Genomic DNA, 16,416 nt, shown 5'->3' with positions numbered 1-16,416 from the left:
TTCATTGGGACTCGAAAGGTGTGCATCTCATAGTTGTATAGATGTTTATTGAACTTGTTCGTGAATTTTGTTCAATTATTGATCTTTATATGATAATAGGTTGTGTTATCTAACCCCTCAACACATTGTTTTTAGTGTTTTCAAGTACTTCAGTGGGACCCTGAATGTGTGATAATTTATTTATGGTTCCAGTCATGTCTGAAATGAAAGAATGTATATGAGCTTCTTTTGTGTTTTCTCTCTTGATTTTTTTCCTGATTCCTTTGTCTCAGTGTAGGGAACTCTTCCTACAGCAGCGGGGGCATCCGTGTCCCTGGACACAATCTTTGCTTGTTACAATTGTGATAGTTCTCTATGGTCATAGCAACCATATTTACAAAGCTGCAATGGACGTCACTGTGGCATGTAGTTAGTTGTTTGATCCATTCGTGGAATAGGGACATGTTATCCTGTATAAACAGATCTAATCCAATTCGACCTCCCGATGTCAGTCTATAGCTTGAACTGCAGCAGGAGGAAGAAGTAGGTGATGAACAGTCCAATCAGCTGAAATGAATAAATTGTTGAGCTACATGGCAATCAACAATAGTTAGCAAGAAATGTTGTACAAGTGGTACACAAACAGTTTGTCTGGCTGACAAGCGGTCCATTTTAACTCACAACCCTTGCTCAGAGACTATTTGGTTCATTTATTCCTCTCTAATATTCTTTTCAACTGTCTAACATCACATAATAATACAATATGTCATGTTGTTCAGTGTTAATTTGAACAATGCTTTGTTTTTAGTGACTTTTATGGCAATGATTGTTGACTTGAAACTTACAGTCAAAAGGAACTCGTTTGTGATGACAAAGAAGTTAATGACTGTGAAGCCAATTGATGTTCCTGTCAGTTTGAAGACAAATAGGCTCAGCTGAAAAAAAGAAGGCAAACATTGATAACAATAGCCTAGATTCATTTTGGAGAGATCGTCTACTTTGCGACAGATAATTGTGTACAGCCAATTCCTTGTAAATCGGATTGTATTCAAACACTTATACTGTGAATAACATATTTCTAGAAAAATTAATCAATGTTGGTGAGTTACGACTTTCTTTTTTATGTGAGAATGTTTCTTGCAGAAAGTCCATTTCAGAAAAGAAGTCAAATGAACATTTTGTGGTGAAAAACATACACCTACCTGACCTAGAAGTTCTGCTGTGGCATTTTTTGTGCCAGTGTGGAATATATCCTCCAGCAAAGAATGTGCCTGAAAGAGTTGTACCCAGAAAGTTACGTAGCAGATTTGTACACAGGACATCAAAATAATCGTTTGTGTATGTAAATACCTCAATACAGGAAAGCGAAAAGGACCGATTCGTCCAGTGCCCAAGCTGGAATATGTGGTGTGTTACACTCTGATCAGATCATTACTGCACACGCATCACAAGGGGAATTGACAAGGGAGTTATGTCATTTTGATATGGGGAAAGTCCGAATTAATGAAAACCTAAAAACGTAATCAGGATTCGAATCCACGATCATGTATTTCTGGCACGCATAAAGTAAAAACATATCACAGTGAACTGTGGTGCACTAGACCACCCTTGTCCACAATGCCAAACTAATGTGTGTACTTACCGCCTCATGAACATTAGAACTGCTCCTTGTCAGCAAGATTATGATTAGAAAACATCCTCCAAGCCAAAATGAATTGGCAACAGTTGTAAACATCTCATGTGAGCCATTAATTATTTGGTACGAAATAAAACAGGCCAGGAAAACCTGAAGGAAAAACGATATTCCGAGTATCCATTTAAAGGTTCTGTTGATGATGTTAACAGCCTGACAAAGTTGTGTGTAACGAGTTCTTAGTTCTGGCAGACGATCAGGAATGTGGTCATCTGCTTCCTGGATCTGCTTGGACAGGACCTGCCCAAATATGAGAAATTGATCTTTGATGACCTTGGAAACCACAACCACGAAGATTACAGGAAATATCCATGCACCTGTGCTAATCACATGCAAGATGAGTTGGAGTGCGATTGCCCATTGCTCTTCTGGAAATGGCTGAACAATGACACCAAGGAAAAACTTTGATGATGACAAATTTCCAAAAGAGATCGTAAATACTGCTGCTATGTTGATGAAGAACAAACCCCATCCACCGAATGTTGCAAACATCAAATATTTCATTGGGCATTTGAATCCACATCCTATTTGGTTTGTGACATTGTTCTTGAAAAGAGAATCCCAGTAGTTGTAAAAGGATCTTAAGTGACTAAGTCTCTGACATGAGAACACCATGACAGTTACATTAAGTGTGCACTGGAGATACCAAGACGTCATTAGAACCCTAAAGGGTAATGTTTCATTTGGAGGGAAGATCCCAACAACCGCTCGGACAAAATTGAACCACAGCAAAGAAGAACCATGTAACAGTACTGTCTGTGTCCAATGAAAGCCAGTAATCTTGTAGATATCCTCTTCTGTCCATTCTGCAACTGCAGCGATGTATTGTCATCCTGTTTTGGGTCAAAGTACATTCCAAACACTTTCATGGACATCAATAGAGGTTTCATTTTTTCTTCAATTGTAATGTACTTTTTAGCGTCCTGTCCTTCGGAAAAGGTAATACATTCGGTTTTCATGATTAACTCTAGTATATATACTTGACAACACCTCCAGATGATAAAGAGAAGTTGTGCTTGAAGTTCAGATGAACAGCATGTACCTCCATGTGCAGTGATACAGTCTGGAATACAGTGTACTGTCCGTGCGGGAGGATGAACCACGTGACTATTCACGTAAAGCTATCGAACAAGGCAAATCATGCCCATGTCGATATCTGTAGTTACAAAGCTTTATAAAGCAAACATCTCATCACACTGAAAACCATCATCTATACTCGAAACACAGAAAACCACTATCTGTGACATTCAGTGATTGCAATAACAGCTAAGGGTTGAATTACAATTGCCGTAGAATCAGTACAGAGTATTGACTGCGCAGAGTTGATTGAGGCGTGACTGTGCTGATGGTGTTATCAATATCAATACTGATACTCAGCTTTGTGCTGAACTAAACTTTGTTTACACACCGGCCGCGTTCTGCGGCATTAGAGGTACAAGTTTACATCACAATGTACAACTTAAATACAAGTATGAAACATAAAGTTGTCATATATACATATCGCTTTGTTGCAAGAGTAAACTGTCTGTACATACATTTAATCAGTAAAATAAACAATGTTACACTCATGCGTTATTGGTTATCTTTTGTCAGGGCGTTGTTTGAAATGAGACATTATCATTTTTGCAAAATATTACTAATTTCCTAATTGTTCCTAGTTTGTTAGAGTGAAAAAACTGGTTCATTTTGTGCATATTCGGATTTCTACAGAAATAGCTGTTAGTATATTTTTTCCTTTCTTGGGCCAAAGTTTGGCAAATAAACAAAAATTGAAATTCATCTCCAATATCGTTTGCATTAAAGAGAGTACATATTCTTTCATTTGGGGGAGTTTTGTTGGGAGTTTTGCTGAAATGGATGGTAAAAGCTAAAGCGTGGCATCACTCACATTGACAGCACAGTGAAACATAACCTAGGGTTTGTGTGTAGAAAGGTCAGCATACCATATTCCAATCAACACTCTAACGGTTTTGTGTCATATAATACAATGACGTGTGGTTGCACCATATAAACTCCTAACGTCACAAGACTTAACCAGTTTAAAATCAGTACCATGAAATATACAGATGTGGGTATAATTATTTGAAAACAATTTTAACGTTGGTTATCTTTTTTCAGGGCGTTGATCTGTGAAAAACTGAGACATTATCATTTTTGCAATATTTCAGCCATATCGTGACGAGAACAATTAGTTATTATACATAGTAATTCATGGTAAAATATGAAAAACCTGTCAACGAAGGACTAAAAAAACTAAATTATCACAGATATGAATTTAAAACTAGTAATTAACTCTAAAACAGTTTAACTATTGATGACAATACAATAATATTAAAAACAGAGGCTATAGATTGCCAACAACCGAAGGTTGATCACCATACTAGGGACCATGGGGACTTACAGTACATTTGCTTCCTGCATGGGCCCTAGCTGGATTTACACGATCCCTTCAGCTATTAGCAATTTTAGATAATCTAGCCACAAATTGAAATAACATATATTCTACGATTAAATGTCTATCTGTAGGATACATAAAACATACATACAAGCATACATACGCTCATGCAACTCTTTATGAACTATTCATTTCCGCTTTGTAGTTGATTGTTGTATGGCGCCAGTGTAAATATTAAGTCATAATGCACAAGTGAAGTTTTGTGATTCTTCCCAAGAGGTTTGAGCAATAGATCACTATTGAGGAAATTATAGGAACTAACATTGGTTTTGTGTAGCCAGCTCCCACTTCATACAGGTTTGCCCTCACTCTATGAACGTTCATTCACCAATAGTCTTTAGTTTCTAAATAGGCCACAGTGTATGTAAGAAGAGAAACGATTTCAATTTGCATCTTCGTAAAACTACAATGCAGTTACAATATTTTGATGTTTTCATATTTTGATACCACCTGTCTGTTGTATATATGGACATTGTTAGGTCTTGCATACTTACACGCAATATATACTGGACAAAAATAGTTAGGGATATATGTAAATTTTGAAATTATGAATAATGATCTATTTATTCATTGACACACTGTTAAAATATCAATCATAAAAATACCAATATCCCTAACGACACGTATAGTATGACCAGAAATTATTGAGAATTTTAGGAATATGTTGAATTGGATTTCTAGTATAAACAACCTTGACCAGCTCTCAAGTGCTTGGTTTCATTCAAGAGAGACAACTCCGTTAATCCTTTTTCATTAATTTGTGAAGAGTTATCCCCTTTGTTTACTTGCTAGCAGACGACAAGTTGATTTAGAGTATTATAACAAGGACATCAGATCAGCTAAAGTGATTTCAAGTAGAACAGGCATCCCTTTGTCCACTGTTTATCGTGTTTTGAAAAATATTGCAAATGGATATGGCATTGAGCATCAGGGAGGCGCAGGTAGGCCCAGAAAATTGACTGTCGGTGACAGGAGGGTCTTGGTATTCTTGTTTCTAAAAACAAACGAAGGAGTTTAGAAAACTTAAGGCTGGATATGATTGATAGAGGAACTGTGGCTGTCTGTAAGGAGACAATTAGAACTGAGGTGCATGCAATGGGTTGGCAGAAAAGTCGAGGAATTCCATCACCGACTGGTGCTTACAGCATAGAAATTTTAACTGGGACAATGTGATTTTCTCAGATGAAAGTTCTGTGTGGCTGTTTCCTAATACACTGAAATTCTGGACCAAACAAACTGAAAAACCTTTGTATCAGCGCCAAAAGTACAGTCCGAAATTTAACTTGTGGGGTGGCATATCTGTGTTAGGGGCAACGCCCCTCTGTGTATTTGAAGGGAATATGAACAGTGAGCGGTACACAGATATTCTCGAGGGACATTTACTTCCATCTGCTCACGTGTTCTATGGAAATGTTTGGATTTTCCAGCAGAACAACGACCAAAAGCATCGTTCAAAGCATTCACAGGCCTGGTTTCCGACCCAAAATATGACATTATTAGATTGGCCAAGCTATAGCCCTGACCTAAATCCAATAGAAAATGTTTGGGGACTTATGAAGGAAAGTGTCAATAAGAAAAATCTGACAAATATTGCTGAAATGAAAGAAGAGGTGGTCCGATATTGGGACAGCATGGGCCACGACTTTCTAACTTCTTTGATCAGTAGTATGCCCCGCCGCATTGAAGCCTGCATTGCTGCCCATGGTGACTTGACAAAATACTAACTGTTCACCTGTCTTTGAATCTGGAGTCATGTTCTGCTAATATTCACATTAAATACGTGAGTAATGAGTGAAAAAAATTTTAAATTACAATCTTAAATTCTCAATAATTTCTGGTTGTACTGTATATATACATTTCGGGATGATTTAATTGCTTGGTGTACATTGTACATTGCATACATTGAAAGTTTGGACTAATCAATAAATGTTGAAATATACTGGTGGGGAAATACGAATGGACACAGCCATTTCCCACTGGAGTTTACTGCTGTGTTCGGTTTAAATTCCGCACGGATAAACAAAGGCACGAGTTAGGGAGTTTACCACGACACTTTTAGACCTTGTCTGGTCACCTTCATGTCCAACCAAACATGTTTTCTTTTTCGTTCTTCTCTTCTCTCAATACATGTTCAACAACGACAATACTCCAGAGTGTAGTCGGCAATCCATTTTGTGCACGTACGCTCTCAGAAGTACCATTGTAAATACGTGGATGGGCACACAAGTCAGGTATTCATGTAATCAGCTTCAATAACGTGACAGACCAGGCAATAGACGTGTTCGATTCTCCACATGGATATCGACTGACTGACTGACTGAGTTTGGTAATTCCAGCAATATCACGGCGGGGGACACCAGAAATGGGCTTCACACATTGTACCCATGTAGGGATTCGAACCCGGGTCTTCGGCGTGACGAGCCAACGCTTTAACCACTAGGCTACCCCACCGCCCCCCACATGGATATCGTGTGTGAAATCCATTCTGCTTACCTCTGTCGTATACCCGTGAAGGTCCGGGTTAGAATGGACCTTCAGTAACCCATGCTTGTTGTAAGAGGCGATTAACGGGATCGTGTGGTCAGGCTCGCTGACTTGGTTGACACATGTCATCGGTTCCCAATTGCGTAGATCGATGCTCATGCTGTTGAACACTGGATTGTCTGGTCCAGACTCGATTATTTACAGACCGCCGCCATATAGCTGGAATATTGCTGAGTGCGGCGTTAAACTAAACTCACTCACTCCTCTGTCGTAATATTGTTTTAATATTGCTGAAATACAACTGTACCCACTCACTCATACTACGAATATGTCTGGCTGATGTGATATAACTTTACACTACTTCAACCACGTTCGAAGGTACAGAGTGTAAATTTGAAGAAGGACTGTATTGTAGTTTAATCCGTCACAGTTACAAAAATGATAAAATAAACAAAATATACAGCAACGTACAGAGATAGACATGAATTATTAGATCGGTGGGTAGATACAATATCTTTATATATTATCAATTTTTCAGATTGATGCTGTTAATAATCAAGCTCAGGTATAGTTTCAAGAGGTTTCATAGAGGAAGGGAATGGACATTCTGGTGTCATATGTAAAACATTGTGAATACATAAAGATTCAAAGTTGGATACCTAAGTAATTTTCATTCTCTATACATGTTCACATCCAATCCTACATGATCACTTAATTGCATTGGTACCTTTTTTCTACCTTCTATTATCATTATAGTGCAAAGTCACCAATTGCTGAATTGCTGAAGTAGATCCTGCAGGGATATCATGCTCGTGTTTTAAACTTGGAATAATAACTTGGAATTTAAGTCAACTAATGTGTGAAGCTAGGTTTAGAGGACAGCTATCACATCCATCGTAAACACTGCAATTCGTTGAAGAGGATCCTACCCTTAGATACATTTTACGTGTCAAAAGATATATTTCTCCCAGATATTCATATCTCTCGAACCCGGATATTTCTGAATCATAAATACACCCAAATGGTTATATTTGTATGTCGAAAGGTTTAAATAGGACATTAGGAGGGTACATTTCGAAACCAACAAAGAATTGAATCAAACGCCATTTTTCGACGTAAAGACTGATCTAATATCGACATGATAAAATGAATTGATTTTACTTTAAAAGACCATTTGTCATGCATACGTGTTACTCTTTTCCAGTGAACCGATAGTTTTGATTCAGTACTGTATGTGCCCAAAATATTCTGTTGTGTTTGTAGTCCAACAATAGATTCTGAAACTAATATGACATTATCAGCAAAGAGAAGTATTAGAAATTATATCAGATGATTGGTGACTGGACATATGTGCACCCCAATTATGAACTTTCAAATTACAATTCACTGATAAAGAAGTAGAACAAAATAGGACTGAGGATATATCCCTGGCACAGTCCATCGGACATTCAAAGAAGTATGTAACATTATAACACACAGCTTTTATGACGGAATGCATTTTAGAGGGCAATGGTTGTGAAACTGTTACATGTTGGAAGCAAGTTGAAACTAAATAGTTCACCGGTAATGAGTCCGTACGAGAAACTATCCGTGAAATCAACAAACCACACGAAATGTGCTGTAACTAGCAGTTGTATTCAAGTTCACAAATCAATACAATGATATCACGGAAGCAGTACAAAATGGAATGGCAGTACAAATATTCAGAGGCAGTACGATATAGAACTTGCAGCTATAGACTAGGCAGGGAATGATCATCACATGCATAGCTGATGATTGTGGAATAAGCTTTCCATATACCTCTGTCAAAATCTAGTAAATACAACACACCACTGTCCCTCACTAACCCACAGGTGAGTGAGTGAGTTAAAAGTGTACGTCACATCAGCAATATTTCAGCCATATCGTGACGACGAGTTATGTACTAAGAATAAATATATTTATACATTTTAAAAACTTGTCAGCTAAGGACAGTATAACCACTAGATTATCACAAATTAATTAAAACATTTCAAAACAACAAAATATATATAAACGGGGTATAAATCGCCAGCAACTGACACAGGTACCAAAACATACAACAAGCGCACAACCCTGCATCATTAACAATACATTTGCATAATTAAGACTGATCAACAGAGTCAAATGCCTTTCAGGAATAAAAAAAATAATGCTACACAAAACTAAGGTATGCCTAATGAAACCAAGTTTTAAAAAAAAGGAAATGCACACAAAATAAAATTATATATCAGTACCCTACTTTGAATTATTGTCAATACCAGCCCATGTTACTCATGTTACGGGGCTTAAACAGAGGAAACTTGGAACTTGGAAAAACACCACGGTGAAAACTTTTATATATTCTGTTTTTGGAGGGACGACATACGTTCAGACTGAGAGTATTTCAACATTTCATCTCAGATATCATTATGTACTGGTGCTTTTCATATTTTCATTAATATCAACGTTTAATTCTGGAACTTTATACGTTTCTTCAATTGAAAACAGAATGTTCTTAAATGCAGGAGCTACTGTTCTTTGTAAATATATTCTGATTTTGCGAAAACATCGTATTTGTTACCTGGGGACTGTGTATAGTATTTTATAACATCAGGTTTATTTAACCGATTCATTTTCTTTAGTTACGTGTAGACCTGTTATTTTCCAACCTGTATACCAAAATAGTCCACCGCTACTACAATGTACAGTTTCTAAAGATTGAAAACTGATATCGTGAGATGTAACTTTCATCCTTTAAAGTGAATCTGTAAAAAAGCCCTTAAATGTTGTAACCTTGATCAAACAATTTCTGAGCAGTTGCTGTTGTTCTGAGCTCGAGTCGTACAGCACGCTTTGGAATCTTGATAAAGAGAACATGCTTCATTGAACTTCAGAATTGTGAAACCGCTGGAATATTGCTCGACATGAATGGAAAATTGATAATTGTAAAGTTGAAATGATCCCTTTTGTCACACATCTTTGTACGAAGTTTAAGTCAGACTGCATCTGAAAATATCAAACAAACCAGCTGGGGTCACTTGTCTCCTTTACTTTAAGTTCAAGTGGGTAAATGAGTGGAAGGGAATTGGTTATTTGATGCTTATTAAACTATATTGTGTTTTTCATAATTGTGGTAGTTCTCTATGGTCATAGTAGAAAGCTGACATGAACGTCTCTGTTGCATATGGATAGTTGTTTGATACATTCGTGGAATAGGGAAATGTTTTGCTGTGTAAACAGATCTAATCCCATGCCGCATACCGGAGTCAGTCTATATCTTGAACTGCAGCAGGAGGAAGAAGTAGGTGATGAACAAACCAACAAGCTGAAATGAATAAATTGTTGAACTACTGGCAGTCAAGTATAATTAACGATACATTTGCTACAAGTGGTACACAAAAACGAAAGACCTTTCGACAACGTCGGCTACAATATAAACTCAATTCCGTTTCTGACAATTCTGTATATACTGGGTATGTGACTCAGACTCTTCAGGGAGTTTGTCTGGCTGACTAGCTGTTCATTTTAACCCAATCTAATGAAACACCCGCCTCTCTCAGACTATCTGGTTCATTTATTCATCACTCAAATTACTTTTCAACTGGCTAACATCACAAAACCATGCAATATTTCATGTTGTTCAGTGTTAATTTGAACAATGGTACGATTTTAGTGACTTTTGATGGCTGATGGCAATGATGGTTGACTTTGCTACTTACAGTCAAAAGGAACTCATTTGTGATGACAAAGAAGTTAACGGCCGTGAATCCAGTGGATCTTCCTGTCAGGTTGAAGACAAAGAGTATCAGCTGAAAAAGAAGAAGGCAAACATTGATAACAATGGCCGACCATAAATAAAAATCATCAGGTTCATTTCAGAGAGATAGTCTACTTTACCACAGATGATGGTGTACAGTGAATTCTATTTTGCGAATAACATATTCCCAGATAAACGAATCAGTGTTGGTGAGTGTCGCCTATCTAATTTACATGTAGATGTTTCTTGCAGTAAGTGCATTTCAGAAAAGCGGTAAACTGGGCAGTGACTAAACATAATGTAGCTGCAATTCAATACCTACCTGTCCTAGAAGTTCTGTTGTGGCATTTTTTGTGCCAGTGTGGAATATATCCTCCAGCAAAGAATGTGCCTGAAAGAGTTGTACCCAGAGAGTTACACATGACAAAATATTCTTTTGTTTGTGCATATACCTCAAACGGGACTGAAAACAGCACCGTCTCGTCTTAGGTTGAAGCTGGAAGACGTGGTGTAAAAACACCCTGAACGCGTCACAAAAGTAACGCGAGTCCAAAGTAATGAAAATCAAAAACGTGTTTAGGATTCGAACCCACGATCATATGTTTCTGGCACGCATAAGGCACACAAATATCACAGTGAACTGTGGTACACTAGAACACAGGGCCACCCTTGTACTTAGTTAAAATGTAATGTGTGTACTTACCGCCTCATGTACACCAGAGCTGCTCCTTGTCAGCAAGATTATGGTTAGAAAACATCCTCCAAGCCAAAATGAATTGGCAAAAAATGTAAACATCTCCTGTGGGCGATTAATCATCTGATACGAAATGAAACAGGCCATGAAAACCTGAAGGAAAAACGATATTCCGAGGATCCATTTAAAGGTTCTGTTGATGCTGTCCACAGCCTGACAAAGCTGCGTGTAACGAGATCTGAGTTCTGGCAGACGTTCAGGAATGTGGTCATCTGCTTCCTGGATCTTCTTGGAAATGACCTGCCTAAATACGAGAAACTGATCTTTGATGATCCTGGAAACTACAGCCACGAAGATTACAGGAAATATCCATGCCCCTGTGCTAATCACATGCAAGATGACTTGGAGTGTAATTGCCCATATTTCCTCTGGAAATGGCTGAACCATGTCATCAAGGAAAACCTTTGACATTGACAAATTTCCAAAAAAGATCGTAAATACTGCTGCTGTGTTGATGAAAAACAAAACCCATCCACCGGATGTTGCAAACATCAAATATTTCATTGCGCATTTGAATCCACATCCTATTTGGTTGGTGACATTGTTCTTGAAAAGGGAATCCCAGTAGTTGTAAAAGGATCGCAAGTGACAAAGTCTCTGACACGAGAACACCATGACAGTTACATTAAGTGTGCACTGGAGATACCACGACATGTTCACAACCCGAAACGGTAATGTTTCATTAGGAGGGAAGATCCCAACAACCATTCGGGCACAATTTAACCACAGCAAAAGAAGAACCATGTAACAGTATTGTCTCTGCCCGATGAAAGCCAGTATTCTTGTAGATATTCTCTTCTGTCCATTCTGCAACTGCAGCGATGTATTGTCACCCTGTTTTGGGTCGAAGTACATTCCAAACAGTTTCATGGACATCAACAGAGGTTTCAGTTTTTCTTCAATTGTAATGTACTTTTTAGCGTTCTGTCCTTCGGAGAAGGCAATACATTCTATTGTCATGATTGATTCGTGTGTGTATAGCGTAACTTCAATTGACAATACCTCCAGAAGATAATCAGAAGTTGTGCTTGAAGTTCAGATGAACAGCATATACCTCCCTGTGCCCTGTGTAGTGATACAGTGTGGAACTGATGTCTTCCATCAACACGGTGTAATGCTAGTGCCCAACGATACACCACGTGATTGATAACGTAAAGCTATCGAACAAGGCCATAACTTCTGATAACGGCTTAAGGTTGAATTATATAGTTGCCTCACAACCAGTTGGTTGGGCGTGACTGTGCTGATGGTGTTGAGACTATCAATACTGATACTCAGCTTCTTGTTTAAATGGTTGATAAACGCTAAAACGTGACAACACACTCACGCCAGGTTCATTGAACAATCTAGGTTTTGTGAGCTATGTCGGTGGACTGAATACAATGACAGAGCGTGTAAGGTGAAGGAAAGACCTGACATATTCCAATCAAGACCTTAGGTCAGAAGAATTTAACCAGTTTTTGAATAGCAAACGATGATTGGAGATTGTTTCAGAATGGACATAATTTCTTATATACAATTTTTAATGTTACGTTTACATCATATGCAGCTTTTCCTTTGGACGTTTGTTCACAGGACCCCAAAACCGAATTTTGATCTTCAAACGTTTTTCAAGAACATGTATTCTTGAGATGACGAAAACATAAAATTTCCATACAGAAACTTTGTTTATATATAAGTTGGTGAATAGTTCTAATTTAAATGGGCATCTCTATCAATGTTTAGGTTGAAAATAGGTTATCTCTCCCACGCACATAAGACCCGGCATATTGGCCATGTTGATCCGTTTTCCTGTATACAAATATCAATACTTGTGATAAAGTGATATTTTACAGGAGTTTCGGTCAGTTATAAACGAACTTACACGTGGCATAGGTAGATAGAATCACAAACCTAAAAACTCTGTTACTGCTGACGACCTTCAAGGAAATAGGGAAGAACTAATAGGAGAACAGTGTGTACTCCGTTTGGATTCTGAAACAATTAACGATCATTTGGAAAAGCTTGAGGAAGTCTCCACTGACCGTGCCAACGGTCATAGTGCTCGAACTACAGAATAAAAGTAGATAAATTGGAACAAGATAGTCGAAAGAACCATATCTTGCTATATGGAGTCTAAAAAAACCAGTAGTTTAGTTTTGCGAAGCTTTTAGCATTATTCCAGTAACGGCGGGGAACTCCAGAAACGGGCTTCACACATTTTCCACATGTGGAGAATCGAACCCTGGACTTCGGCGTGAGAAGCGAAGGCTTCAACCACTAGGCTACATCACCGCCCATCAAAGAATATAACAAGCTAGTTTGTGACATTTTAAACAAAAACGTAAACGATGACAGTATCGAGATTAACTCTCAAGATGTTGCTGAATTGCATAGAAACGAGCACTGTTCGTCACATGCCAAACGCTCGAGACCTATCATTATTAAACATTGTAATTCAGATTGGAAACCACACTGAATTAATTTGAGAAGTGAAGTAAAAAAACCGGAGGCTATGGAATAGCTAGTGACCTAACACATAAGCAGAGGTAGACACTTCAAGATGTATGTACACAAAACAAACGCGGTTACTACAAGAATGGTCCTGACTGACTCTATATAGGACAGATCCTGAGGTAGCAGATCTGATAATGATCATATGACTTCTTTGAGTGGCATTTTAGAAGTTGGGAAGTACAATATAGAACAAACTTTATGGATAACAACTTCTTTTTATTCGTGAGTGCGACGTTTCGATACAGATTCTTGTACCGTTGTCACGTATCATTATGCTTCACAACGGTACAAGAATCTGTATCGAAACGTCGCACTCACGAATAAAAAGAAGTTGTTATCCATAAAGTTTGTTCTATATAATGATAATATGGCTAACCTGTCCGATGCTGATGAATAGGGGTGGCCTAGTCCAGGCAGGTGTCCGTGAAAAAAATGTGACAATTTCTTAAACTTCATGAATGAACAACATACTGTAGGAGTATGTGAGACATGGACTACGCGTATCATCAGATATTTAACTTCACAGCTTACAGCTTAATTGCACTCAAACCTGCCCATAGAGGTAGACCTTTCAACGGTGTAGTCATCCTTGTGAGAAATAGAGCAAACATCAGCGTGAAATTACAGATAGTGACGTTTTTCTAATAGTCGAAAAACTTACATTTGGCCTTGATAAGGATATTTTAATCTCCGGTGTTTATATTGCTGGTACAATAACAAACACATGCTATATTCCTCAACTCTGTCATTGTTATTGGGACCCTAAATAGAGACATGTGTATTCTCATTGGTGTTTCCTTGTCCACGTGGAGTCACTCAGGGATGCGTACTTAGTTCTCTTTTATTTTAGATTCTTGATTAACGAGTTGGCTATTGAGAACTCTGGTCCGGGAGTACAACTTCACCCAGATATCACACAGTTATTTATTCTATTATTTGCAGACGGCATTATCGTATTTCAGATAGTATTGGAGGAAGCGGATTAACGTACTGGAAAGGTTTGTATAGAGTATGGAATTTAATCAGATAAAACTAATGTAATGGTCTTTAAGAAAGGTGGAAAGTTGGTCTCATAAATTGGATTTTTAAAAATACATATTTCGGTAACTTCTTTGAGTGGCATTTTAGAAGTTGGGAAGTACAATATAGAACAAACTTTATGGATAACAACTTCTTTTATTCGTGAGTGCGACGTTTCGATACAGATTCTTGTACCGTTGTCAAACATGACAACGGTACAAGAATCTGTATCGAAACATGACAACGTTACAAGAATCTGTATCGAAACGTCGCACTCACGAATAAAAGAAGTTGTTATCCATAAAGTTTGTTCTATAAAATATTTCGGTGTCAAGTAGTTAGAAGTATATCTTGTCTGGACATTTTTAAAATCATGCATGTCCTGGAAACAAGGCTTCTGTCTTAAGATCATTGGCAAGATTAATTGTACAAGGTATGACTTGTTCTTCAAAACATTTGATATGAAAATAGCGCCTGTCCCTCTTTATGTCCCAGTAGTTGGCGGGCTCTACCAAAATGGAAAGCGTACACCTCGTTGGCTTGCAAGCGTTTTCTTAGGGTTAATTCTTCCCCACCTAATGATATTGCCGTAGGTGAATGTGACCGCTTCACTTTGTATAGTTATGCATACAAGATAAGTTATTTGTTATTTTTTTATGCGTGGCAGACACGATACATGATTGACTGGGATTGTCTTGACTTTTAAAAATATTCGTGTGTATACATTGTCGAATAATGACCTCCTGATATCTAGACTGTCACATCTTTTGCATTAGGTCAAAATTAATTAGATTAAAATAGTAACTGAGATTGTTAGTGGCTGCATCGTCAAAAGGGATTAAAATATTGTCAATGAAAGTAGTCGATACTATCGATTATATTTTCTTCCATATTTTAGTTTGGAAATAAACCAGAGGTCCAAATTTCATAAACAATACTCAGCAAAGACACGTCAGGAATAGCTACGTGCCGTTGGCATAGTGAAAGTTAACAACAAAACACAACCTTGTGGCATGAGGCCTTAACTTTTCACAGTCAGTAATACACAGAGCACGATAGCCAGAGAAAATAACGTTGATGACAGATCTGGACGACCATGGCGACAACTGGAGCACCGTTTCATCAGGGACTCATTACAAACCGTGGTCAAAGTGCCTCTCAAACTGGAGATGACCTTCACAGAGCCACAGGTGTCAGATTGAGCGGATAGACACATTCGTAATTTCGTGTTTCGTCCTATTAAATCAGATCACCAGCCTGATGAAGTTCCTGCCCCTTGCCATCAACATCTTTTTGTTTTGCGCATCATTGGATGCTTTGAGTGTATGTTTGCAGAAGGGAATATATACATGCATTCTGGTGGAGACATACTTATTTATTTCAATTATACTTATGTGACGATAACAGCTCTATTTTCACTGCAGAAGCTAACGCCATATTAACAGCCTTAAAATATATTAATAAACACCCTTAATATAAACAATATATCATCTTTTCAGACTCTCTTTCTTGTCTTCAGGCTATTAAAAACTTATCCACACATCCACTTTTAATAGAAATTATTGAGTTATATAATGAACTTGCTACTGGCCAATGCGACATCGTTTTTTTGTTGGTTACCAAGCCACGTTGGCATTTCTGGTAACACAATGGCCGATCTTGCTGCTAAGGCAGCACTAAACAAATCTGTGACTCCACTTCTCATCCCATACTCTGATTACAAAGCTAGCATTAGAACTTACATCCGTGATCTGATGCAGAAGAAGTGGGACACCCAA

The 16,416-nt window shown here is 37.9% G+C and overlaps 1 protein-coding gene across 1 annotated transcript; it reads right to left on the bottom strand.

Moving 5' to 3' along the window:
- Positions 1-492: 492 nt before the first annotated feature.
- LOC124289798 (gustatory receptor family protein 3-like) lies at positions 493-12,082 on the bottom strand. The gene is made up of 5 exons (XM_046726465.1): positions 11,956-12,082; positions 11,072-11,403; positions 10,691-10,759; positions 825-914; positions 493-546 (listed from the first exon to the last, which is right to left on the bottom strand). Exons 1-5 carry the CDS (start codon positions 12,080-12,082, stop codon positions 493-495), a joined length of 672 nt encoding a protein of 223 aa, XP_046582421.1.
- Positions 12,083-16,416: the final 4,334 nt, after the last annotated feature.

This window comes from Haliotis rubra, unplaced genomic scaffold (genome assembly GCF_003918875.1).
Source record: "Haliotis rubra isolate DU_JTF1 unplaced genomic scaffold, ASM391887v1 Scf45, whole genome shotgun sequence".
NCBI lineage: Eukaryota > Metazoa > Mollusca > Gastropoda > Lepetellida > Haliotidae > Haliotis > Haliotis rubra.
Note: the sequence above shows the minus strand (reverse complement) of the source record. Positions and strands in the feature narration are given on the sequence as shown.

Bases quoted from the DNA above. Each gene is read 5' to 3' on its own strand.
- LOC124289798 (XM_046726465.1), bottom strand. From the start codon at position 12,082: ATGACAATAGAATGTATTGCCTTCTCCGAAGGACAGAACGCTAAAAAG. The intron at 11,404-11,955 runs GTGACAATACAT...TCGTGGCTGTAG, and splicing joins GTACTTCGACCCAAAACAGG to TTTCCAGGATCATCAAAGAT. The intron at 10,760-11,071 runs GTAAGTACACAC...CAACTCTTTCAG, and splicing joins GCTCTGGTGTACATGAGGCG to GCACATTCTTTGCTGGAGGA.